The 20,087-nt window shown below is 36.4% G+C and overlaps 7 protein-coding genes across 8 annotated transcripts in view; 4 read left to right on the forward strand and 3 right to left on the reverse strand.

Annotated features, from left to right (window-relative positions):
* Nucleotides 1-20,087, forward strand: part of mmd (disintegrin and metalloproteinase domain-containing protein mind-meld) — a 937,314-nt gene that overhangs the window by 673,714 nt on the left and 243,513 nt on the right. The window lies entirely within an intron of this gene.
* sni (SDR family oxidoreductase sniffer) overlaps nt 1-20,087 on the forward strand; it is a 241,398-nt gene that overhangs the window by 45,963 nt on the left and 175,348 nt on the right. The window lies entirely within an intron of this gene.
* LOC114248927 (DNA oxidative demethylase ALKBH2) lies at nt 57-8,286 on the reverse strand. Its single transcript, XM_089730704.1, has 5 exons — nt 8,183-8,286; nt 7,800-7,971; nt 6,734-6,913; nt 5,757-5,920; nt 57-215 (listed from the first exon to the last, which is right to left on the reverse strand). Exons 2-5 carry the CDS (start codon nt 7,967-7,969, stop codon nt 70-72), a joined length of 660 nt encoding a protein of 219 aa, XP_089586830.1. The 5' UTR covers nt 7,970-7,971; nt 8,183-8,286; the 3' UTR covers nt 57-69.
* On the forward strand, nt 222-5,561 carry Ttc30 (tetratricopeptide repeat domain 30). Its single transcript, XM_028182335.2, has 2 exons — nt 222-502; nt 3,540-5,561. The coding sequence occupies exons 1-2, from the start codon at nt 380-382 to the stop codon at nt 5,472-5,474; spliced, it is 2,058 nt and encodes a 685-aa protein (XP_028038136.2). The 5' UTR covers nt 222-379; the 3' UTR covers nt 5,475-5,561.
* Nucleotides 10,227-13,545, reverse strand: LOC114248893 (uncharacterized). 2 transcript variants are annotated; one of them, XM_089730698.1, is made up of 3 exons: nt 13,247-13,545; nt 10,562-11,666; nt 10,227-10,400 (listed from the first exon to the last, which is right to left on the reverse strand). In XM_089730698.1, exons 1-3 carry the CDS (start codon nt 13,347-13,349, stop codon nt 10,247-10,249), a joined length of 1,362 nt encoding a protein of 453 aa, XP_089586824.1. In that variant the 5' UTR covers nt 13,350-13,545; the 3' UTR covers nt 10,227-10,246. The 2 variants fall into 2 exon arrangements, with proteins under 2 accessions (XP_089586824.1, XP_028038121.2); XM_028182320.2 differs by having other exon boundaries at nt 13,235-13,545.
* On the reverse strand, nt 15,194-16,938 carry Coa8 (Cytochrome c oxidase assembly factor 8). Its single transcript, XM_028182369.2, has 2 exons — nt 16,556-16,938; nt 15,194-15,418 (listed from the first exon to the last, which is right to left on the reverse strand). Exons 1-2 carry the CDS (start codon nt 16,853-16,855, stop codon nt 15,209-15,211), a joined length of 510 nt encoding a protein of 169 aa, XP_028038170.2. The 5' UTR covers nt 16,856-16,938; the 3' UTR covers nt 15,194-15,208.
* LOC149502258 (MICOS complex subunit Mic10-like) lies at nt 17,194-19,713 on the forward strand. Its single transcript, XM_089730469.1, has 3 exons — nt 17,194-17,417; nt 18,741-18,893; nt 19,559-19,713. The coding sequence occupies exons 1-2, from the start codon at nt 17,336-17,338 to the stop codon at nt 18,881-18,883; spliced, it is 225 nt and encodes a 74-aa protein (XP_089586595.1). The 5' UTR covers nt 17,194-17,335; the 3' UTR covers nt 18,884-18,893; nt 19,559-19,713.

Genomic DNA, 20,087 nt, shown 5'->3' on the forward strand with positions numbered 1-20,087 from the left:
CAATGGATAATCAGTGCTTCAGTTAAAATGAGAAATTTAAATAAGACAACCAGACGTGTTTTCTTAGATTTATTTATTCTTCTTTCGCATTTTTCGAAACGTTAAATTTATTCTTGCACCTAGTAATTTCTTCCTTGTTGGTAATGAGTGATACCAGATTTCATTCGTTGGCGGATTCATTAACAAAACGCTTCCATTCTCCAAGTTTAACGTTACTGAAATAATTGTAATAAATCTTAATTAATAAAATAAAAACAAAATGTCTATACCATGCCAAGCTATGTGATTAAGAATTACTTCAGTGACCAATGCAGAAATCCATAGTCGCAATATTTATTAAAATAAAACTATGTTGCCACGGTTACCTGTGGACACATAAATGAAACACACGATTATTTTCAAATTTAATGAACAAGAAACAAAACCGTATAATTTTGAATTAATAATTATGAACTATTTGCAAATTAAAGACGGACAATACACAAAAACTATTTACACGATGGTAAGAGCTTAATATTAGATGAAATACTGTCATTTTTTAGAATTTACTGAGCAACGGAAAACTATTATGGTGCTTTATTTATGTGAAGCCACGATCATTGAGGATTATCGACGAAAGGAGGATGAGGATCATATGTATTTTGTAAAAAGTGCTCATGAAGTACCTACTACGCGCCTCTTGGCTAACGAAGGTCAATGAAGACTTCGAATTGCTTAGCTCGACACATGTCCAACACAGAATCCATTCTAACTAAGAGTAAATAAGACTATAATTAAATGACCACAAAGCCAAGTAATTGTGATAGTATTTAGGTTACCCTATTTTAGTCGTAGATATATTTCGGAATCCGAAACAGTACCTATATCCATCCGGCTAAGGTTTTCCTGTCATCAGTTCGTACTAACATTTTTTATTTATTGCTTATGTGGGTGGACGAGCTCACAGCCCACCTGGTGTTAAGTAGTTACTGGAGCCCATGGATGTCTACAACGTAAATGCACCACCCACCTTGAGATATAAGTTCTAAGATCTCAGTATAGTTACAACGGCTGCTCGACCCTTCAAACCGAAACGCATTACTGCTTCACGGCAGAAATAAGCAGGGCGGTGGTACCTATCCGCGCGGACTCAATATATGCTTGTCTTATTTTAACTCTTATATAGACACCCATAATTCATACATAATACGCATATTTATGCATATATCACGCTAAGGTTAGGTTAGATGGGCGGCAAAATTCCAGATTTCATATCAACGGGTTCCGATGAGCGCTAATAATAAGAAAAATATTAATTAACTCAAACACTTCCCGCATTAGTAAAAACAGATTAATCTGATGTGCGTGTCAACGATATTGTTTATCAGTATGATATAATCCTGCCCAACCCATCGGCACCATAGATTTGAACGCGGAAGAACGTTTCAAGGTGACACGAACTAGATGCTATTTTGCGAAACAATTGTTCACGATTGACTTCCACGGTTAAGGAATAACATCGTGTAATAAAAATCAAATCCGAAAAATTATAATTTGCGTAATTATTGGTGGTAGGATCTCTTGTGAGTCCGCACGGGTAGGTACCACCGCCCCGCCTATTTCTGCCGTGAAGCAGTAATGCGTTTCGGTTTGAAGGGTGGGGCAGCCGTTGTAACTATACTTGAGAGTTAGAACTTATATCTCATGGTGGGTGGCGCATTTACGTTGTAGATGTCTATGGGCTCCGGTAACCAGTTAACACCAGGTAGTCTATGAGCTCGTTCACCCATCTAAGCATAAAAAAATAAAAATGTTTTTTTCGTCGACTCAAATGATTCTCTGATAAAAAATATTGCGAATTATTTTCGTTAAACGAGGTTACGATTAGATTAACGGGCAAATTATAATCCCTAGTATAAATCTCTTTCAATTTTGGTAGGTACCTACCTAAAGTGTTAAGGATGTGCTTTGTGTATGTTTAACTGTGTGTGTGTGTGTGCAGAGTAAGTAGAACAATGCCCTTTTCCTATTTAAAAAAATCTCATTCATTTGTTCAATGTAAACGCCCAGATGTGTGTAGCTTTTTTAAAGCTCTCTTATACTAATAAAACTGATAGTAAAATTTACACTTTCGAGTAAACAACGCTTATAGAAAGAAGAATGCCGCGTGACCATTTCGTAAGATACAAATAAGGCATAGGTTAACGTATTGTAATATTCACGAACCGTGTACCCTGTGCTGAACAATCTGCTCATTAATATAAAGCTATTAGAGCAAGAGCCCGCGACAGCCAGACCTTCGTTATTTTATAAAAGCTGAAAGTTTCTCTGTGTATGTCTCCAACACAGGTAAGAACGACCCGCGATTATAGAGTTCCGATTGTGGTTACTTGGGCAGGTAACAGGCAGTAAAGGTATATAAAATAGTACCTGAAATTCGTTAAAGTATAAAGTTAATTTTTTTTATTATTTACTCCAGAATATCTTTAGAAATCACGATATCCATTGCCGGACACTTTTTACAGTTCCTATCCCCTACCGGCGTGTGTTGGAGACATACACCGGGAAACTTTCAGCTTTTATAAAATAACGAAGGTCTGGCTGTCGCGGGCTCTTGGGCTATATATCTCATGGCTGAATAGTTTAAAATAAAAAAGAACAGGTCAACATCAATGATGCTGCGATCTTTACTGCGATGGGGGCATTGCGAGCCCACACCAGGCAGTGACGTTATGACCAAATAAACCTCTCCAGTCCTTGTTACACACCGACAAAACATCACCGGCTGTATGCTCGTCACGTTTGATGCACATCGCAGTCACAAACCACACTCGATCACTTTGAAATGTTACACGAGCCCCATTATCTCGACACTCGAGCGTTCATAGTATTACGTTGTACAATCATCAAAGGACTCCTTTGATGTTTAAGTACTAAGTAATGTCCTTTTGTGTGTGCCACTTGTGATTCTAATTATCTGTAATATTTTGATAAGCTGTTACATTAATAGATGCTGACAAAATTGTGTATCGAAATAAATCATTGAAGTGAATTTGTGTCTTAGCTTAAGTTTTTTGCTGATGGTTTTTTAGTATTTTGGTCTAGGATGGGTTGATACCGTCAAGCTGCCTGTTTCTGCTGCGAGACACTCATGATTGGTAGTAACCCTGCAGGTACGTTGTGATGTCTATGACCCTTGCCAACCATTTAAAACCAGGCGGACCGCTAGTTTCTCTTCTACAACAATTAAAAGCTATCAGGAGTTTAGACATTTAATAATCATCCGCATTAAATTGACGTTACGTTAAATATTAAACTAATAAAAACAACGGAATTTAGTTAAAAAAAATTGTTCAACATTGCCAGGATTTCAGACAGTCAATTACCCATAGTAGGGAAAGCATTTTATGTTATACATCACTTGAGGACTTTCCGCATCTCAACGTCCTTATTAATTCAGAATATGACAATTTATCATCATTCAGACCGTCTACTTGCAACCACTGCTTCACAATAGCTATCAGAAAAGAGCTTCAATAGTTTTTCAAAAATGTTTCCAGATAAAAGAAGCAAGGTACGAAGACGCTATCAAAGCACTAAATGACGCTATAAATTTCAATCCGAACCGAGCTGGTCTGTCGCTCCTAGGTTTCTGCTACTACAGGACACAGGCCTTTGTTGAAGCAGCAAACTGCTACGAACAACTGACAGCCATGCATCCAGACGTGCCAGAATACAGACTGTATTTCGCCCAAGCTCTGTATGAAGCATCCATGTTTGAAGAATCATTCAAAGTGACAATGCAAATCAATAATCCGGAACTAGAAAGGAAGGTTATCAAACTCCAATCTGCTATTAAGTACAGTGAAGATGACACTGCCACGGCGAAAGGACTTGTAGACTCTTACCCTCAAGACGACCCCGATAAGGATATTAATTTAGGTTGCTTGCTTTTTAAAGAAAACCACTTTGAAGAAGCTCTGCAAAAGTTCTCGAGGAGTCTTAATGTTGTGGGCTTTAACGCGCACTTACATTATAATATAGCTGTTTGTTATTTTAAGCTTAAAGAGTTTCCACAAGCTTTAAAACACATTACATTGGTGATAGAAAGAGGGATCCGTGATCACCCGGAGCTGGCGGTTGGAATGCAAGCTGAAATATCTGAAGTTAAATCAGTCGGCAATACTTTGACGCTTCACGAAACGGCATTAACCGAGGTGTTTAACCTAAAAGCGGCCATCGAATACCAGCTGAAGAACATTGATTCAGCGAAGGAAGCGCTCAACGATATGCCACCAAGGCACGAACACGAGTTGGACGCGGTCACTCTCCACAATATGGCTCTGACGTCCATCGACGTGAAACCGACTGACGGCTTCGAGAAACTACATTTTCTGCTCCAACAAGAACTTTTTCCACCCGAAACATTCGCAAATTTATTGCTTCTTTACTGCAAATTTGAGTATTATGATTTAGCAGCTGATGTTCTGGCTGAAAATGCGCAATTCACGTATAAATATCTAACACCATACCTCTATGATTTCTTGGATGCTATCATAACGAGTCAAACCTCACCAGAAGAGGCATTTCAAAAGTATGAAGATATAGCTTCTAAGCATGCCGAACAGCTACGCAAACTAACCAAGATAGTGCAAGAGAGTCGATCTCAAGGTGACAACGATCAAGTCAAAAAAGCCGTAGTGGAATACGAAGAGGCCTTAGAACGTTATATTCCCGTAGTAATGGCTCAAGCTAAAATATATTGGGATAAGGAAAATTATGGACAAGTTGAGAAAATATTTCGAAAATCAGTCGAATTCTGCAATGATTCGGACGTGTGGCGTCTAAATGTAGCTCACGTGCTATTTATGCAAGAGAATAAATACAAGGAGGCTGCCAGTTTTTACGAACCAATCGTTAAGAAGCAGTACGACAATATTCTAGACGTAAGCGCAGTTGTTTTGGCCAATCTTTGCGTTTCTTACATAATGACGTCACAAAACGAAGAAGCGGAAGACATCATGCGCAAAATAGAGAAAGAAGAAGAGCAGCAAATATTTGAAGATCCACAAAAGAAGTTTTTCCACTTGTGCATTGTTAATTTGGTTATAGGCACATTGTACTGCGCTAAGGGTAACTACGAATTCGGTATTTCTAGAGTCATCAAATCGCTTGAACCATTCAACAAACGGCTCGGTACTGATACGTGGTTTTACGCAAAAAGATGTTTCCTTTCTTTTCTGGAGAATCTAGCAAAGCATTTGATTGTAGTCAAAGATAATACCATCAAAGATTGCTTACTATTCCTCGAAGGCTGCGAAGCGTACGGACGCAAAGTTAGCACGGTTATCGAGAACCCATTCCAAGAGGAAGATGCAAATACGAAGGCAAAACACACGGTGACATATGAAGCTAGACTATTAAGGTACATGTTTTATAAGTTGCGTCATATTGATGATTCTGTAACTATAAACAAATATGAAGATTTGAAGTAAATAACGCATTGTTTTAGTTTTATAAGTGTAAATTAATATAATGCATGTATTAATACACATAATGTAATAAAATAAAATAATCGACATTTTAAGAGTAAGAACACCGAAAAATAATTAGATTTTTTTTACCAGGCCTCATTTCTCTGTCTATGGTCTTCAACACTTTTGGCTTTACCAACGTTCTGACCGAAAAGACCACTATAATATTTATAATTCTAATGATTTCTAGTAGGTATTAGATTAGTTTATATTTACACCTAATCGGTCGAAGCTGTTACAAACCTGTAGGTATTGGCCTTTTCTCTTTTCCAGATTTTCTTGCATCTCTATGTTTCAATACAAACGGTCGTTCCTGTCCTAAAGAAATAGATGCGATGGGGTAGCTTGGGTCCAATTCTGGTTCATTGTCTCTATGTTCGCCCATATGATCTATACCGTTTCTGTATCTATGAGAAAATATAACATTATATTTTAGTATATTAGGGGCACATGAAGTCGTCGTGGCCTAAAGTGAAGTCGTCGTGGCCTAAAGGATAAGACGCCCGGTGCATTCGTATGTAGCGATGCACTGGTGTTCTAATCCCGCAGGCCGGTACCAATTTTTCAAATGATATACGTACTCAACAAATGTTCACGATTGACTTCCACGGTGAAGGAATGACATCGTGTAATAAAAACCAAACCCGCAAAATTATAATTTGCGTAACCACTGGTGGTAGGACCTCTTGTGAGTCCGCGCGGGTGGGTACCACCACCCTGTCTATTTCTGCCGTGAAGCAGTAATGCGTTTCAGTTTGAAGGGTGGGGCAGCCGTTGTAACTATACTTGAGACCTTAGAACTTGTATCTCAAGGTGGGTGGCGCATTTACGTTGTGGACGTCTATGGGCTCCAGTAACCACTTAACACCAGGTGGGCTGTGAGCTCATCCACCCACCTAAGCAATAAAAATAAAATAAAAAAACTATACTGAGACCTTAGAACTTATATATCGAGGTGGGTGGCGCATTTACGTTGTAGATGTCTATGGGCTCGAGTAACCACTTAACACCAGGTGGGCTGTGAGCTCGTCCATCCAACTAAGCAATAAAAAAAACATTTCCTTAATCATGTGTTTCCGCACAAAACCCGCTTCAATTTGCAGGGTTTTACACGTTGAACCAGATCGCATTGTTGCGGAATTTAAAAGTATCGTGCGTCTTACATAGTAAGCCATACACGCCTGAATAAATCTATGAAGATATAAATTATTTTCACTTACTTATTTATCAACACGAAATCATATCTGATACTCGTTATTCCGAAAAGAAAATCCCTTAACGCGAGAACAGGTGCAGGCCACGGTAGGGCAGGCACTGTAACCCCTGAGTATGTGTATGTTATGCCATCATCTCCGTATGCCACTTGTTGTCTGGGCAAAGGATATGTTTTGCCAAAAACCCTGAAGCAAGTGAGATTTTTTTTTTTTTTTCTTGCCCTTGTAGGCAGACGAACATACGGCCCACCTGATGGTGAGTTGTTACCGTCGCCCATGGACTCCAGCAATGCCAGGGGCAGAGCCAAGCCGCTGCCTACCGCTTAATACTCTCCACAAGCCTCGTTTGAAGAAGGACATGTCATAGCGCTCGGGAAACACCGTGGAGGGGAGCTCATTCCATAGCCGGATAGTACGTGGCAAAAAAGATCTCTGGAAACGCACTGTGGATGACCGCAGTGGCTCCAGGTAGTATGGACGAACTCTACTCCGGTGGCGGGCGGTGCGATGGTAAAAACGAGATGCCGGTATCATCTCGAACAATTCCTCAGAGCACTCCCCATGGAACATACGGTACAGAATACAGAGGGAACCGAAGTCCGAAGGGAGATATTGGTAAGTTTTCCTGCTTAGGTGTCAACGAGTTAAAATTATTATAGCTTGTCAAGCGAGGTGATAGCTGGAACGCATGACACACGAACGTATATCACGGGGAGAGATCATGTGCTTAGTGCGAAATGTTTAACGTTCTCGATAGCGTAAAAGTTACCTCAAGTTTGTATGGACTATGGAGTTGGTACAGCGCCCCTAGCGTGTAACTATCTGCGGTCATGCTATTTTTATCCATTATCTATGGGGCGGTCGCCGTTAAATATTAAGTGTATCTATGGCCGGGCGGGTGTAAACTTTAATAGATATTAAGGAGCATGATTACACTAATATACAAGAGTAGAGGAAGAGAGCTAAGTCTTAAAGTGAGAAATTCATCTCAACACAGTCTGATGACAGCTGCCCGTGAAATAAAAAAGTAGACCTAACTATTAGTAAGCGTTTTAAAAACAAATATACGTACTTCACTTTTGCTAAATCTCCCGTGAAGTATTTAATCTCCTTTTCGAGTTCCATGAATAATTGGTTGGACACATTTTTCGGTATTGGCACTGAATAACTTAAATTAAGTCCTTCATTTTTCACGTATTTCCACGATATAGATTCTTTGTCAATTTCGTTTAATTTCTCCATTTCTGTAATGATTACCAAAATTTGAGGCTGCACAGGCAACACTCATATGTCATTAAAAGAAAGAAGGTAGGCTTTCCAAAACAATTGATTTCCCAAAAAGTAGTAACATATTTTTGTAAATTTTTGGCGTTCTAATTTATGAAAATAATCTAGTTCCTGAATAAAAAGTCATTCATAGTGACTATAACAAGTTCGAAATTTAAGGAAAAGTACCTGTTTCGCTTTTAAAATCCTTTTTAATTCCTTTTCGCCATAGAGTAAACTTATATCCGCTACAGAATGTTGCCTACACTAGAAAAAAATGTTAGTCCAAGTCAAAGATATTTGAATTATTTACAACCGTTGGTTACGCGTCTTTTTGGCTAAGCTTTGTGCTTTTAAAATAGTAAATAGCCAAACAGCCATTCATTGTCACTTCAACAGACTTCATTGTTCAGTTATTTCAGAAGTCGTCATGTTCTTAAGGATCTGATGGCCCATGTACTACTCATATTGATCGAAGCGACCACGTTAGTGTCCTAATCTCGCATGCGCCAATATTTAATTTAAGGAAGTACGCATGAATGTTCACGAATGACTTTCACAATTAAGTAATAATATAATATGGGATAATAAAATTAAAACTCGAAATAAAACGAACGTACTAGTATTAGGGTCGTAGTCATAAGATCCCACACGGTTATCACACCATGCCCATTTCTGTTGAGAACTTTCCACTTAAGGAGAGAGTCTTGTGTACTGTCGTCGTGGCCTAAGGGATGAGACGTCCGGTGTATTCGTGTTGAGCGATGCACCGGTGTTCGAATCCCAGGCGGGTACCAATTTTTCTAATGAATTACGTACTCAACAAATGTTCACGATTGACTTCCACGGCAAAGGAATAACATAGTGTAATAAAAATGAAACCTGCAAAATTATAATTTGCGTAATTACTGGTGGTAGGACCTCTTGTGAGTCCGCGCGCGTAGGTACCTTGCCTGTTTCTGCCGTGAAGCAGTAATGCGTTTCGGTTTGAAGGGTGGGCAGCCGTTGTAACTATACTGAGATCTTAGAACTTATATCTCAAGGTGGGTGGCGCATTTACGTTGTAGATGTCTACGGGTTCCAGTAACCACTTAACACCAACCGGTCTGTGAGCTCGTCCACCCATCTAAGCAATAAAGAGAGAGAGAGAGAAAGAGTATTCTTTATTGTACACCAAAAAACAAATAAACAGTGCAATACATTAAACACAAAAAAGTACAAAGAGGTAATTGTTTTCGGTTCAAAGGGCAGGATAGCCGTCGAAGCACCGTGGTATATGAGGAATGTAGATCTTTGCGACGACCTAAATCTAGAACCGATACGTAACTTAGAGAAGCGTCAGAACGCTACTTTGAAAAATTAGCGCGGCACGATTATCGTGGCCACCGCTAACTACATATCCCACCCAGGCGACAGGGCAAAACAAAGCCACCGTTGCATGTCTTGTCGGATTCACTCTCGGTGCTTTTAGGCTCTTCAAGCACCGGTCACCGTCCTCGACGTAATTCTCGACTCCGACAAAGAGTTCGACGTGCGAACTAGCCCATAGATACAACCCACTGAGTTTCGCGCCGGATCTTCTCATTGGGTCGCGATTCCAATCCATTCGTAGATTCAGCGAAGCACTACTCTTACTAGAGTCAGTGTTAGCAATTCTTTCAGTTTGAGCCCGTTAGCTCAGCTGCCGGTCCGCGTGAAATTGGAATAGCCCCCAAGGCTACCAACGATTAGGTAGTGAAGTAAAAAAAAAGTCGGCTGGCGGAGTCTTTGCCGCTCGGCTCCGCATGCATGCCCCTCAAAGATCCACGAGGAGTAACAGATAGGGACGTGCGCCCTCAGAATTTTTCTGTATTCTGAGCGTGCGCCAATGTTATTATAATTCTCAACACATTTGCGCTTTCACAAATTCTAAGCTGCTGATAATTCACCTTTATTACGCGTATGCTTATTGCTTTACTAAGCAATACAAACCCTTTAATATCCATATAAAATCATTGTTTACGTTCCCGCCAAAAAGCTACTAAAAGTCGTTTAATTCACAATGGTATACAACGCGGTATACGTTATTTTAAACGATCGGCTATGTATCATTTTGGAATGACGCACTAGGCAAAATTTTGCTTTCTTTTATTTTGTCTCAAAAATAAATACACTTATTTTATGTATAATCTTTTATAGTCAGTACACAAAAACTAAGACTAATAATTTGACACTTGTACAGTAAGTAAGTAGGCAGGTACATAGTTGAATTTGTTACGATTTCCGAAATGGTAAAATAACACCTTTGTTATTCTTCATAAAATTGTGAAACTCCTCCGACCCAGTTAAAAATCGATTATTTATTGGTGGAAGTTGCTTGTAAAGCTTGGATGTGTGATCCGTAACATCACTGTTCGACATATTAGATCTGAAATCATAATAAGCGTTTTAAAAAGCATGTACGTAACATTCTTTTACGTTTTAACCCAAGCCTGACAACGAGTTACATCAGAATCTATTAACTAAATGACATCAGTGTTTTTTTTAAAACAGGCGATGAATACATTTATATAGTAATTCAATACTAACTTTGTAAAATCTAAAAGATAATCCTTATCGTAATAAACGGTGTATTGACGTATTCTGTGAATTACATCACAGTTACCAACTGATTGACAACTGTAATCGTAAAGTTTTTCTATTTTACCATTCTTATCTTTCACAGTCCAAAAGTATTCCCCGGAAAATCTTGAAACGACTGTGCGCGGACGTAATAAAGAATGATTATCTTGCTTCAGCTCTGTAATGCTGGTATATTCTTGGCTTTTCATAGTACTGAACTCATTTTTATTAAAAGTATTGTTTGATCCGTTGCATTGTTGCAAAATTGATTGTCTTACATCAATTAGGTCAGAATTCAAAGAAACATCTTTGGTCGTCACGAAATTGCGACAAATCGCTATAAGTTTCTCATCACTGGACTTATTAATTTCATTGATCAAACATACGCAATTCAGATCAGCCTCTTTCTTGGCTTTCTGAAGTTTCTGTACTAATTTCTTAAGAAATAAATTTTCTTGCTGTGCCACCCAATACAATTGCTGTAAATGTATGCATTTAAATTTAATCTCTTTAATCAGTTTTTGAGAATCTTCATTGTAACTTTTAAATCTATCTTTCGCCATAATCTGTAATTGATATTGCATTCTGATTCTTCTATTTTCATTTAAGGCAGTCATTAGAAAACTTTTTAACGTCTTTCTCTCTTCATCAAATTCTTTCAATTTCTTTAAAAAAACATAATCCACTATAGTTTTGCATTTAATCGATTGTCTATACTCTGCTGTATTTTGTTCATGTCCTGAACTTCTTGTTTTGATTAATGTATTTCGATATATATTTTTAATTTCAATTAAATATTCTACAACAGCAACACAACAACATCGAGCGGTATTTTTGAAAACGCTTTGAACTTTATGAAAAATCCATATCATTAGATTATTTACTGCTAAATTTTTCTTAGTAAATATTTTTATGAATTCCTTTTGAAATATTGAAAAGGCCAATGCCCCGACTGTTATGATTAAACAGTAAACAAGGGTCACACTTTTTGAATTCAATACTATGACGTCAACTTTTTTTGGCTTTGGCAATGTGTAATTCCTGAGTAGAGACTTCGAATGAAAATAAGCACCTACAACAAAATTCATTAATTAAATTTATTGTATTGATCATGTAATTTACCTATCAAATTATGAAATTATAATTAGGTACCTACCTAGATTCAGATGCCTATACCAATGAAATGTAGGCGACTTCAAGTTAATTATCCGTTGTCGGTATTGGCAGTTTATTTGAATTTCTATTTGTGAAGCCGTAATGGGTTATCATACTGTTTGAGCTTACGACATCAAACATACCAAATTGAACACACCTTACCCCATAGAGCGCAATCCGTCCATAGATCGACTCTCTATTTATGCATATAAATTGTGGTGCGTCGGAATACCGACTATTGCAAAGTTTGACGTTTTTATAAGTACCGACTACGGACGTGTCTTAGCGCGCTCATGGATGACGTTTTTAATAAGTTAATAGCATTTATAAATAACCATTTAAAACTATATTGCTGCGAACTTAGCATTGACTGCAAAGATTCTGTACACACTTAAAAATGTACTTTTTTTCAAAAATCCTTTAGCAAGTTCTAAGCAGGCTATTATTTGTTGTCTAGAATACAGAGCCCCGTCTCATCTACACACTGCCTTAATACTTGGGCCGTCAGTTTGGTCTTCACATGTGCGGCACATAAGGCAAAAAAAGTTGTTATTCTAAACCATCAAAGTTAAACTACCCGCAATTAACTAATTTAGACATCAGCTTTAATGTTTAGATTGTTTTAGTCCGGGTATTTTTACGGTACTGCTGCTCTTAGTTGCAAGAAAATGCTGATAGATTTATTAAGTCTTGAAAATACGTTTATTTTCTATTAGCTTTCCGCCCGTAGCCTCACCCGCGTTTTCTATATTTTATATCGATTTTTTTTCTTACCTAAACTGATGGTCTTGAGAGACCCATATCAGCGTCACTGGGCGAGGTGGGTGAGCTCACGGGGCTCAAACCTGACGTTCGGATCGGAAACGCGACCCTCAGTAGGCTGTGTCTGTGGGTTAATTTACTCGTCGAGCCCTTTGTCGCAAGCGACGGGTTCGACGAGAACGGTGACCGGTGCTTGAGGTACCTAAAAGCACCGTTAGTGGATCGGGAGGATCCGAAGTGACGTGTTTTGGGCGACGTCGACTGCTTACCATTTGGTCCGCAGGATCGGAAATGGATTTATATCGAGTGAACGGAGGCTACTGGTCAGCAATGGAATGAAAAAAGTTAAGATCTTCTACAGGATTCAAACGCATTTTCATTGGACTTTGCTGTTTTAGAGGATTAATTTTAATGTAATGAAAAACCTTTTTGTGTATCTTTTTTAAATAATAAGTACCTAGGTCTAGTTCACAAAATTTGCTCATTGGCAATACTCGTCGTTCTATCGGGCAGTAACATCAGACTTGCATAGAGATCATCATCATCATCATCATCAGCCTTTATCTGCCCACTGCTGGACATAGGCCTTCCTTAGATAATTTATTTATTATTCCTTGCATAGAGATCGGCGGTACCAAAATCGTTGTTGGTAAATCTTTGAAATGTGTAGGTACATTGTAAGAATGCTACGAAATTTCTAATGCAGGTAATGTTTCAACGAACCTTTGTATAGACCTATGTTAGGTTTTGTATTTCTTTTCAGTATTATTTGGAGACTGCACATCGCCAGCCACATGGCGACCGAAATGCCGACAAGCCACTTAAACGCAATATACATTACGATTATTTACTTGAAACAAGTAATTTTTAATTAAATCCCACCCAACCAATGTAGACCGTTAATTTATATGAATCCATCAAAATCATAGTTTGTAATATGACAACTTCAAATTGAAGTGTACATTTTTAAACGTAGACAAGCTGACTGATCTTATTTACCTACGTACTTTGAGTTATTAGATTCACTTACAATCTTTCTCGTGTTTTGGATTAGAAACGGACAGCCGGCGTGCTATAGTACCTATTTATATGGCTTTATTTTTTATTAGTGAAACAGTATCGCTCTCCGCTGTGCCAATTAAAAAATAAAATAAATGTAAAAAAATAAATCAAATTGGCCTTACACAGGTTTTGTTCCGTGGTAGATAGGTGAGCCATATGCTTGTCGTCGTAACCACTTAACACCAGGTGGGCTGTGAGCTCGTCTACCCATCTATGCAATAAAAAAAACTAAATAAGTTGATCCTATTTTACATTCACTAGGGCTGATGCTGCTACTGCTACTGCTTCAATGTTCAGCCCTTTTCTTGCTTGCTTAAACATGTCATTATCTTACAAATCACTCTGACTCTCAATTCATTAGAAGTTATAACATTATTCAACTATGTTAGTGCCTGATTACATTGAAGAAATATGACTTGAAGTAGCGTTGTAACTGTGAATGGCTTTCAGGACAGATTTGCTGACCTAGAGAATCCTTATGGGCCAGCCACTTGCCGTGTTGGCGGCAATCGCTAATGCTGGCATCATTTTGCCGATATTTTCTGCTTGAAATACTGTATTGTGAGCTCCCAGCTCTAACTATGGAGTTACTATGAATGTCTTCCATAAATGCAACTAAATCCTTGCCTTCTGATGTTTTCGATCCATGATGAAGGCACTTTGGCATGTAATAGTAAGCATAGATAAATACAACTTAATTAGTAGTAAGGTTCAAGTCTGTCGCCCCGTCCAGATATATCTTCTATTTCATGTCAAAGATGAACTGTTTTATGATTTTGTCACATAGGTAGGTACTGCCACAGTGCACGATGCTCTGCACTCAGCTGCAGATAGGAACAGATGGCGGTGCACTATAAAAAACAATCTGTTTCAAGGCCATGACCACGACCCTCAGTAATGAGGAAACCGACGCAAGGAGGAGGAGGTACTGCCTCATATGTCAAGATGATTTTTATCCGCTTTCTTGAGTATGGATGTAAGTTATCTGAAGTCCTATAACTAGTAACCTACCTACCGTAGGTGCAAGTTCTTGGCCTGGTGGCGAACACTTTACACCTCTTACTGGACGAGAACGTGACATGGTAGCAGGTCTAGTGTAACCTCAAAATCCACAGTTTGCGTGTATCTTAAGTATCTACGAAACGCAATGCATACCAGCGTCTGGAGACGGCATAGCTTATCGTAATTGCAGATCTGTGTGAATATTGTCCACTAGACTTCTGCGTCGCGACATGTATTCAGTCCAACGGTTTTTATAAGCGTCGATGCGATTTTACGAGGGGAGGGGAGCATTAGTGGCTATTCCAACTTAGCTTGCTATTAACATAGCAAAATATCTGGCATCTATTTCATTGACTTAAACACAGAAAACAGCAAGTCCTTTCATCCAGATCCGTCTTTAGATCCAGATGTTCTAATTGTTCAATAGTTCTTATCATGAATAGATCAATAGTAACTTTACGGGGTAATGACGACTGTACAAATCGCTAAACAGGAATCCGTGATAATAAGTGTCCACTTCTCGACAGACACGGGGAATATGACAATTTGCAGATGATATACAGATTCACAATATGCTCTACATAATTTTCGCATTAAAGTATGAAGTAATAAAAACAATTATTATTATTTCATTCACTGATCCTTTATTTTTAACAATTTTCTAAGTCTTATGTGTAAACCTAGTCTTAATAACTTAAAATTCTTCTTGTACCATGCAATGTTGTACGAGATGTGAGCTTTCCAATTTTTATCTAAAAACGCTTTGTAGAATACACTCATTTCGTCAGCTGACAAATTTTGTTGTCCCTCGGGTAAATTCTTCTTCAAATAATCTTCTCTTTCCTGCAAATTTTGCAAAGAGAAAATTATAATTATTATTAGTCTTTGCTAAATATTTCAACTGATGTAGTCGGATTAGTTGTATGCCATGAGATTATATGTTCGATTACTGGATTGCAGATACATATAAGATAATGGTACTAGCCAGGGAATCTTAAAGCTTTTTGATCTCAATGTTTCTTTAAGAACTTAATTCTATACATATAAATCGGGTAGGCAACGCACTGGCGTCGCTGGTGACCGTGGGCGGCGGTGAATCACTTACCATCAGGTGACCCGTCTTGCTCGGAAACTTGTATAGATATCTTAATATTTTTTTTAATAATTCTTTCTTTCCCAAGTACAGTAAAAGATAAATTCTAAGAATCTCACCAATAAATATATTTTATACAACTGAGCTGATCTTACTATCTAACCAAAATAACTCAGCAGCACAGTAAACAATTGTTATTATTACACTATTATTTTGTTTTATAACTAAACATACCAACAGCTCTTGTATATTTTCTATTGGTTTTTGTTTTAGCTATTTTTAAAATTTTATGTTTGTTTTTTTGCACTGTTGCTTTCCCAAATAAATAAATAAAAAAATACCTATTTCTAGCACACCTATTCAAATTGACCAGTAATTTCAAAAGTTATCGATTTTTTTTATTCTATTCAGATAATAATTTCTTCTGGAAAAAGAGAAAAATAATTAGAAAAAAAAAGAAGGAAAATATAAATATACTTAATCTTAGAATTGTATTATAGTGTAGTGACTGTATTAAATGTAAAAAATTTACAAAGGTTTCATAACAAGCAATTTGACCAGTAACAGTAGGTTTAATGACGAAATATAAACCTTAAGCCCTCATGAGAAATCTAAAACAAAATATTGACTCACATTGGTACCATAAATTAGTCATATTCGAATCTTGGGAGAAATATACTCAAATATTTAAGAAGTCTCATAAATATCTAAATAAAAATTAATAAAAAGAGACTTCCTCTTAAAAACTATTTACATAAAGATCTTAGCGCCATAAATATTTTTCACTTATTAATTTTATTTTTAGAAGCATTGAAACACAATCGCAGTTTATATTTATAGAATGTACGTATCATTATTGTACATCATACCAGATTATGTAAACAAACCTGAAAAAATCTTGTATTATGGTGCGTCCAAAACTTTTGGTTAAACTCTTGTACCTCTGTTCTCATCTCTCTATACGTTTTCTCGATTTTCGTTTCGTTTGTAGGCTGTTTAAAAATTACCCTTCGTAAATTCGATACTGGATCCGGCGGACCGACCATATCACTTGAGATCTTCTTCGGATTTGGAATTTGAACGCATTTAGAATCATTTGTGTTAAGTTGTCTTAAAAGTAAGTAGCTCCATACTTTATGTCTTTTTATATTTTTTACACGAATTGGCACCATCACGATACTATTCATTTATTTTCATATTAATTATAAACCGTGTATAATATTAAACTTTGTTGAAAATTGAAAATAATGCTAATTGTCAGAATCAGCTGTTTGAATTGACATTTTTATTACGTTCTGAAAGAGTAGCAACCACGGTCACCAAATAAAAGCGGTGTCAATAATTCTAAAATAAACTCAAATCTTATGAAAAAGACATAGGTTTCAGAGAATTAATAACTTCAGTCCTATTAATTATCCTAAACTCAAAATCCTGATCAGCTCATGTTTTTTATTTCATACAATTTCAAAACTGTGCCGATTTGGGACCTTATGACATTTGTCAGTAATGTCAGCTGCCAAATATTTTGACATTTCATGATTTTAGGCCTCTCGCAGCCGAATTATGTAAAAGCGATTGTTTTACAAATAATTTCTACTCAAAAAAAATAAATAGATAACTTTACTAAAGTACCTGTTTAGGTTTCCGAATACAGAAAAAAAAACGAAATGTCCCGCAGTCAAAACAACACAACAGATGATTATTCAGCGAAAATAGACATGTGTCTTACTGATGGCATTGTAAAGACAGGTAATAAGTTAATTATTAGCTAGATATGAAAAAAAACTTCGAGGATGTCAAATGAACATATATATGTGTCGTTAACTTACACCTTAATAAGGTCTCAATTTAGCTGGACCTACAACCCGGTAGCACTGCCATAAAAAAAAAGTTAGATTTCCTAAAATCGTTAAAATTGGTTATTTTATGTAACATTAAAAGTGTAACTTATTTGTATAATTCATTTGATAAACAGATTTGTTTCTACTTCATCTGGGTGCTTATTATTAATTGATATTGAATTATATTTTAATATATTAAAGATATGTAAACATATGTGTGTACATCAGCCTCCGGTTCCTATACTATAGGGAATCTTAATTTGTTGTCCCTGAGTAATTGTTTCATCGAAATTAAATACAAACATAATGTGAGACTAAATCTATGGAAATAGTATTAAATTTTCTTCTTAAATTGAATTTAAAAACTGTTTTTTTTTCTTTAAAAAAAAAAAAAGAATTACAATAGTAATGAATAGATGATTCTAATTCTAAGTATGAAAAATTGTACAGTTGGAAATGACAAGTTTATTTTGGAGCTGTGCTCTGCAGACATAATCTTGTAGCTGAAATAATGTTAATTTAATCTGTGCATATACAGTTTCAAATAGAAAAGAAGAAGAGGCTCACACTTCAAAATCTCATTTACCTTAGATATCTTCTTCTTCTTTCTTTCCTATTAGCCTCTGCTGGGGTGTAGGGCTTGAATCACATTCTTCCATTTACAACGGTCTTGGGCAGTCTGTTCTACCCCCTACATCATTCCCAAGACACCCAGCTATATATATAAGATATGGTATATTTTTTTTATTGCTTAGATGGGTGGACGAACTCACAGTCCACCTGGTGTTAAGTGGTTACTGGAGTCCATAGACATCCACAACGCAAATGCGCCACCCATCTTGGGATATAAGTTCTAAGGTCTGAAATATAGCTACAACGGCTACCCTACCCTTCAAACCGAACCGCATCACTGCTTCACGGCAGAAATAGGCAGGGTGGTGGTACCCATCCGCGCGGACTCACAAGAGGTCCTACCACCAGTCATTACGCAAATTATAATTTTGCGGGTTTAATTTTTATTACACGTTGTTATTCCTTCACCGTGGAAGTGAATCGTGAACATTTGTTGAGTACGTATTTCATTAGAAAAATTGGTACCCGCCTGAGATTCGAACACCGGTGCATCGCTCAACACAAATGCACCAGACGTCTTATCCGTTAGGTCACGACGACTTCAAAATATATGTTTATCTCAAATACAAAAATTTTAAATTATTAATAAAATTTTCAGGCAGTGGAGTTTTACTGGGTGGTCTTGCCTCAGTTCTCTTTCTAAAAAGAAGGAGATGGCCAATCATAGCCGGTATGGGTGTAGGCATCGGTATCGCTTATGCAAACTGTGAACATGAACTAAATAAGACAAATGCTGCATAGGATTTAATAGGTAATAATATAATATAGTAATACATCATTGTCAACCATCGTTTTATTTTAAAATTATATTTAAACTACCAAGTTATGGAATATTGGACAGCCTGCGCTAATAAGTACTACAGTAACAGAATTTCAATAGTAAGGTGATCTTCCATCTCATCTCCAAAATTGAGAAGTAATATGGTAATCTACTAAAAACAATTTTTATCTTTAATATAATTTTATTTTAAATAAAAACAATTTTTATCTTCAATTTTATTTATTTTGAATAATTTATTAAAATCAATTTTATCTCAATAGTCGTTCAATATTTTCCCATAACAGAATATATTTCTTCTATAACTAATTAAAACATCAATGTTTAGATGCATTAATTAAAAATTAAAAATAGATATGCCAAATTTAGTTTTATATACTAATAATTTTTTATGATGTTTAAAATATACACATATTAGATGAAAAACAATTATTGTAACACAAAGACAACATGAAACTCATCTGAAGAGAAGGTTGATGTCTTCATTGGATTAATAGCTATCCCAATTTTTTTACAGAACATATGACTTCATATAGACAGAACGAGGGATCGCCCTAACCCCTCATGATATCTGTTTGAGCTAATGTTATACTTTTCAGTTATCATAATTATAGTATTCATAATTACATATTTTTCAGGTAAGAACTACAAAGAAACAGTGAATAAAAGAGGGTATAGTACAACTATCATCAGAGACACCCATTGTCTTGAAAATACAGTCATTTAGTGAATCGTTTTATTTTGTTGTCTTAGTAATTATTAAATTATGTAATAAATACTGTTTATTTCTTCACTGTTGACTTTTTCTCGTATGCCCTGTTTCTGCCACAATGATTTGCAATTGTTTGAAATTTTTATTGGATTTAGTTTTAAATCACATAACAAGTGGCTGCTTTGTATTAAATTTGAATATGGCACTTAATTTAATCGAAAACATGAATAACGAACTACATTAATACAAAAAAGTAAATTTTAATTTGTTATCACTATTTGACGTGCCATATAAACTATTTTCATATATTGAGGTATCAATTTTTCAATCGAAGAAAGTATTAAATAATTTAAACATATACCTAGACAGGTCATAAATTCTGTCACATGTTTAATGTAAAATAATTGAAACAAGTTTATTCATTATGTAACCATTCATATACCAAAATGAACTTA

Source organism: Bombyx mandarina, chromosome 10, assembly GCF_030267445.1.
Source record: "Bombyx mandarina strain Sakado chromosome 10, ASM3026744v2".
NCBI classification, from domain to species: Eukaryota; Metazoa; Arthropoda; class Insecta; order Lepidoptera; family Bombycidae; genus Bombyx; species Bombyx mandarina.